Source organism: Belonocnema kinseyi, chromosome 6 (genome assembly GCF_010883055.1).
Source record: "Belonocnema kinseyi isolate 2016_QV_RU_SX_M_011 chromosome 6, B_treatae_v1, whole genome shotgun sequence".
NCBI classification, from domain to species: Eukaryota; Metazoa; Arthropoda; class Insecta; order Hymenoptera; family Cynipidae; genus Belonocnema; species Belonocnema kinseyi.
In genome coordinates, this window is record NC_046662.1 from 107,673,872 (window position 1) to 107,680,916 (window position 7,045).

Sequence of the window (7,045 nt, forward strand, 5' to 3'; positions counted from 1 at the left end):
CTTTGGGAAATCATTTAATTCTTTGTGAAATACTGGTAAATTCTCTTAAAATCATTGTGAAATATTTGAAAGGTATCTGAAATCATTCAAATCTATCTGAAACCTCGGCGAAATCTTTGAAATCTTTGAAAATTTTGAGAAATCATTGACATTTTTGTGAATTGTTTAAAAGTCTTCGCAAATTATTTAAACTACTTTTGAAATGTTCGGAATATTCGATTTACGAAGTCTTTGCGAAACCTGTGAAATTGTTCCGATTTCTATGGCATTTAACCGTTCTTTAAATAATGTCATTTTAAGTTTTAATAATCTCAGCTTTTAATAATGCCAATTTAAGTCAAAATCAATTGGACTTAAATAAGTTAGTGCACATTTTTGAATGGGCATACTTTGACCTGCTAGATCATTAACCATTTTTAATAAAATCATATGATAACTATTATATCAAGAATGTAAAGCTTCATTAAGAAATTGGCATTGGCTACTTTTAGATGAAATAGTAACTCTTTGTACTATAAAAAATAATTAAGAGAGTCTCGTTGCCAATTTCTAATAAATAATCTCGGGAATTTGTAATAGAGCGGAATAATTTTCATGACAAATAAATAATAAAATTGAGTAATTTTAAAGTTTCTATTACCTATTCGTTTTTTGTTATAAAAGTTTTTTTTTGTTTGTTAAATGTTAATGGACTCTTAAGACTCTTAAAAACGCTAGTTCTTCAAAAACGGCATTGGACTCTATAAATATAAACCATCCTAAATTTGTAATATGCCAAAGGCGTAAAACACATCGGTATTTTGCAAGTAAATAGTCGCTAGCGCATCTGGAGCACGGTGCACAGTGGTCTGGAATAGGAATTTACTGTTCATAATCGCCCACAGATCGTATTTCTTAACCAATTTAAAAGTTTTTTTTTTTTAAATGCTCAGAAATTAATTTGTAAGAGAATTGTGGTTTGCTTTTTTTAAATTTTTTTCACAGAGCAACAATATATAAACAAATATAGTGACAAAATTGACCATTTTAGCTTTGTGAATTTTTATCTCAAGAAAAAATACAGATAGGAACTCACTATTAGCCGGAATTATTGCACATGTATACATAGAAAATAATTAATTTTAATAGTATTTAACTTAATTATTATAAACAATTATTATAAACAAATTCTTATAATTTTTTTTATCATAGAAAAAATCGTTTATTTCACGCTAGTTGCTAATATTTTTCATGAAAGTCATAATTTGTAACAAAAAAATTAGCATGAGTTAACAACTATTGTTTTTATAAACATTTCTATAAACAAATTCTTTATAAACGAGTTCTTCTCATAGCTGAATTCATTTTTCTGAACAAAAGTGATTCACAATTGTCTTTAAAGCCATTTATATACTTTTAGCTTTATGAAACATAAACAATATAGATTGATTATAACAATTTAATTGAACAAGTCTCATAATCGGCCGTTTCCTCATTTGTTTTTCATGAAGTTACGTACAAAACAAATGAAAGACAAGTGACTTCTGAATACGCAAGTACAGCGTTATTGCACCTTATTTTCACTTGTTCCTCATTTATTTTTCAGGAAGTCGCATAAAACAAATGAAAGATAGGTGACTTCTAAAAACGTAAGTACAGCGTTATTGCTATGGACAGTTTGCTACAGAAATCGTTATTAACAATTACGCAAATTATTATTTAATGTCCCATATCGAATTTTGGAATCACTGTTAGTTTATTGTCGGATAATTTCAGTAGCACACCGTCCTTTTTGCATGTAAACAAAATAAATCATAGTTTTGTTAAAAAAATTCTTTATAACAATCATATAAATTATTTTTTATTTAATTTCGTTGGTTAGTCACCGCAATAAATGTCACTCTAAAAATTATTGAAGAAGAAAACCTTTTTTTCTACGAGGAAACGGCCGATTAGGAGACTTGTTTAACTAAATTGTTATAAACAATCTATATTGTTTATGTTTGATAAAGCTTAAAGTATATAAATGGCTTCAAAAACAATTGTGAATCACTTTTGTTCAGAAAAATCAATTCAGCTATTAGAAAAACTCGTTTATAAAGAATTTGTTTATAGAAATGTTTATAAAAACAATAGTTGTTAACTCATGCTAATTTTTTTGTTAAAAATTATGACTTTTATGAAAAATATAAGCAACTAGCGTGAAATAAACGATTTTTTCTATGATAAAAAAAATAATAAGAATTTGTTTATAAAAATCGTTTATAAGAATTAAGTTAAATATTATTAAAATTAATTATGTTCTATGTATACATGTGCAATAATTCCGACTAATAGTGAGTTTCTATCTGTATTTTTTCTTGAGATAAAAATTCACAAAGTTAAAATGGTCAATTTTGTCACTATATTTGTTTATATATTGTTGCTCTGTGAAAAAAATTTTAAAAAAGCAAACCACAATTCTCTTAAAAATTAATTGCTGAGGATTTCTAAAAAAAACTTTCAAATCGGTTAAGAAATACGACCTGTGGGCGATTATGAACAGTAAATTCCTATTCCAGACCACTGTGCGGTGGGACTACTCCTTGTAAGATTTGACAAGTTTACGCCTGTGGCGTAGAAAATATTTGGGACTCTAATCTGTAATGCAGCTAGCCCATTCATCTTTCGAGAAACTATCCTTTGAAACAGTCAGGCCTGTGGTTGTAAAAAGTAGAAATATAGGCGGGAAGTCTCTAGGAGTCTAGGACTCTCGGTAGATTGCTGGGGATGAGTGTTCCATAAATTTCGCTGAAAAAGCAGCAAAATTTAGCTGTTATTCAGTAAAATTTCACTGATCAGCAGTTACATTTCACTGTTTTAGCAGTGTATATACGCTGATTTCAATGAGATATATACTGATTCAGATTTAGAGAGTATAAAGAAGACGAATTTTCAACAAAATACAGGAATGTTCAACTCAGAAAGGACAATTTTCATACAAATAGTTTCATTTCAAATGAAAAATATAAATTTTAAAGTAAAAATGAATTAGTTGCATTTTCAGTTAAAAAAATCATTTTCAACAAAATAGTCAGATTTTTAATCAACGAGATGAATTTTCAACTGAATTGAAGGAATATTCAACTGGATTCGTTAATTTTTTTTAAACTTTCAACAAAATAGCTTCATTAGCAACTGCGTTTTGTTGAATTTTCAGTTAAATAAATCATTCTATCGACCAATAAGGCGAATTGTTAACAAAATACATGAATTTTCAAGGAAATAGCATTTGAATTTTTAACTACAAAGATTAATTGTCAATCAACAAGACGAACTATCTACCAAAAAGACGAATTTTCAACCAAAAGAAAAGCTCATATGCGCGCTCGGCGCGCGAATCACTTCTTCGCTTGCAATTATTTTATTTGGAAATAAAATTCAATAAAATACCACAATAATCATTTTTACTTTAATAACTTCTATTTGTACACGGATTCGCGTGGGTACCCTCTCACGATGCAGAATAAATGATTGTGCAACACTAAACATTTTTATCAAATGTTTAGGCAAATGCGAGTACTTCCAATAACCTCGTATGTAGCCGCATTGTAATTTAATTGTACTCAAATTAATGCACTGATTTTAGGCCCTCCTTAGTAAAGAACAAATTTCAAATGCGTATAGAATGTGAAGTTCAGAGACTTCTGTGTCAGCGTGGATTTAAACATAGAAAATCATATCGCAATAAGTGATAATAATACTGGTTATATGTTCGACTGATTAATCACAGTAAAATATATGGAGAAAATTATTGAAAGAGAAAATATACTACAGAAAATCTTGATGAAGCAAAATATTTAACTGAAGAGATGAAATTACTTTAAGAAATTAATAAAAATAGATACTTACTGAAACTAATGAAAACGAAAGTTTTTACCATTATAGAGTTTTAATTTCGTTTTTAATTCTTATTAAATATATAGTGCATACATTTTCTTATAAAAATTAATTTGTTTAAAATGTTTAAATGGTTCAAAATCTAAAAAAAAGTTAAGTTCTGAATTTGTTTCTGAAATTTATTTGCATAATTAATCATTATTTTAAATTTGCAAGGTATCGTAGGAAAATGTCATTGGAAATATATTCTTTGTTGATTCCGTAAACAAATTACGCCTTTTCTTCAAAAAATGCCCAAACTCTTAATTTGCTCATGAAAGTAGTTTAAATAATAAATCTTGAAAATTCGATTATTATAATTAATCGGAAAGACGTTCTTAATTAAATTTGTAAAAAAACTGACCCTATTCGTTTGAAAAATAGCCAGAATCTGAATTTGTTATAAAAGTTCTTTAAATAATTAACCATTCTTGTAGATTTAACAAATAACTTAGGAAAGAGCCATCACAAAGACAATCATAGTTGACTTCGTAAGCAAATTGTGTTTATTAATTGAAAAATACCTCACCTCTCAATATGTTTATGAAAATTGTTTAAATGATTAATAATTATTATAAATTTACAAAGTATCGTAAGAAATGATCATCGAAAGACCAACTTGTCACCTTTCCAGAAACCTGAAAACACAGGTCGAGGAAGGCAGGCAGTAAAATCGCATGCTCCCTCTCCCTCAACCATGGCGCTCTGTGCAACCGCACGGCTTGCACGCCTCAAAATCCGGCCCGTGTTTTAAATGAACTAGTTGAAATTAAAAAGTTTAAAATTGCATTGTGTAAAATAAAAATAAATAAAAATTCGAAGTTTTTGAATGTTTACAGTTTTAGAGCTCTGAATTTTCATATTGAATACTGAATTAAAACATTTACAAACATTAAAACATTCAATTTAGTTTTCGTTTGCAAATTCTCGAATTTTAATTGCTTCATATTGAAAATTATTTATTTTTTAAAAATTTCAACTTAACATTTTCCAATTTTGAAATTCTTGAACCAGTTTCTGATTTGACTTTGAGGACGCCTTGAAAACTTGAATAATTCTTGATTAACTTTCGTGCTAAATTATCTCTTCCAAATATGAATAGGAAATTTTTTATTTTTCTATCAGCAATTTGAAAATATTATATTCGAAGTGTACGTTTATTCGCGATTCCAACGATGTGTTACTTGCAATGAAAAGCATAAAATTAGAATAAGTTTTCGCAGATATGCTTATTGTTATTTTCCAGCAATTCCCGTCGTCGTTTTCAAAGAAATAATCATTAATATACAATTTTAATATTTACTATGACTTATAAAACAATTTTCAATTGTTTAAACAAATATAAATCATTTAAACAATCATTTATTCCTCAGAAATTTAAAAAATGATCTTATTTTCTTATTGAAATGCAATATTTTGTCATTGTTTGGAGTAGTAAATTTGTCTAAAAACATTACGTAATTATTTGAAGAATTAATTATTGTTTATTTTCAAAAAATTTTCAATTGAGCCAGAGATGTCCAATTGTATTCAAATTGTTATCATATTCTACTTTCTGTTGAATAATTATATAATTTTGAAACATTTATTTTATTGTTTAATAATTTTTTTTCTTTAAACAATATTTATTTGCTAAAGCAGTTTTTTTCGGTAACGAAAAGAATTGCAATAAAATAGAACACATAGCATTATGTTTGTGACTTTATAGCGTATAGAAAGAAAAAAATTACGACTTTTTAATTGTTTAAACAAATATAATTTGTTTAAATAATTACTTTTCCAAAAACACTTTTGAAATCGGAATTAATTATATGTGTTCTATTTAATAGTTATCGAAAAATAACTGCTTGAGTAAATGAAAATTGTGTGAACAAATAGAACTTTGTTAAACATTAAAAGAAATGTATGAAAATTATGTAATTATTATTATTATATATGTATGTATGCATGCATGTATGTATGTATATATGATATTAAATATACGTATTTAATTTTTCAATCAAAATCAAAAGAAAACTTTCTGTACATAAAAATTAGTGAAAAATGCACTTAACCCTTTTTTAATGAAACCAATGTCAGACGCCAAAAAACATTGCTTCGAAAATGATTTTTCAAAAAGTTTGTTTACAGCAATGCATACATGCTGAGAACATTTGTCTCTTAATTTTTTTTTAACAGAAATTTATACTTTAAAATTGTATATTGAATTTGAAAATTATCGTTGAATTATTATTATACAAACTCCTAGTCTGTTAAGAAAACATAATAATAATAATAATTTTAAATTTAAATAATATATATTAAAATAATTAGGTATAATTATTCATATTATTATTATCAAAGTATTATTGTTCTAAAAATTGAAGATAATAAATTTAAAAATTTTATTTATTATAATAACAATTATAGTTAAAAAAATCATTAAAACCAATGCTTAGTTAAATAATTAATTTTAAAGAATTTTACATTAATAGTTGAAGGGGTTTGTTGAAACTTGATTTTTGTTGTTGAAGATTTATCATTTTAGTTGAAATTCATCTATTTGGTTGAAAACCCGTTTTTTTTAAATTTTAAACTAATTTTTTGAAATAAAAATTAATCTTTTTAGTTAAAACATCACGATTTTAATTGCATATTTAGCTCTTTGGATAGAAAATAAATTATATTGTTAGAAATTATTGTTTTTATTTGAAAATTCAACTATTTCATTTTTGGTTGAAAATTTATCTTTTGACTTCTTGAAGGTAAGTGGGTAAAAATTCTTGCATTCTGTTGAAAATTCATTTTTGTTGTTGAAAATATTAATTTTTTAAACTGGCAATTCAACCATTCCATTTATTCCATTCTTTTTTGTTTGTCAATTGAACTATTTGTCGTTTTAAATTCGCCTTTTTTTAAAAAATGATTGTTTTGTTATGTAAAATTACAAAACTTAAACAATTACTTTTTTTAAAAAGTGTTTTAACCGTAATAAGGTGCTAATTCTATTTTCGTAATTTTGAGCTCACAACTACGCAGCCATTCTAACCGAGTATTCTTACAACAGAAATAGACCATAAAAGGAGGAAAATTTCCAAAATTGATTAGGTTTAACCAGGTATACGGACTATAGGCAAAGGTATATACGGTTCTTACTTAATTCCAGAAG

The 7,045-nt window shown here is 26.2% G+C and overlaps 1 protein-coding gene across 15 annotated transcripts in view; it reads left to right on the top strand.

Moving 5' to 3' along the window:
- The window catches only part of LOC117174633 (colorectal mutant cancer protein), a 323,721-nt gene that overhangs the window by 173,831 nt on the left and 142,845 nt on the right, over positions 1 to 7,045 (top strand). Inside the window, exon 14 of one of the 15 annotated variants that reach the window (XM_033363906.1) lies at positions 1,586 to 1,628. The exons of 13 other annotated variants lie outside the window; for them this stretch is intronic. In XM_033363906.1, the coding sequence (XP_033219797.1) occupies positions 1,586 to 1,617 (32 nt within the window). In that variant the 3' untranslated portion in view covers positions 1,618 to 1,628. Of the gene's footprint in view, positions 1 to 1,585; positions 1,629 to 7,045 lie in introns of those variants that run through there. One more of the 15 variants, XM_033363900.1, reaches the window with a different exon arrangement.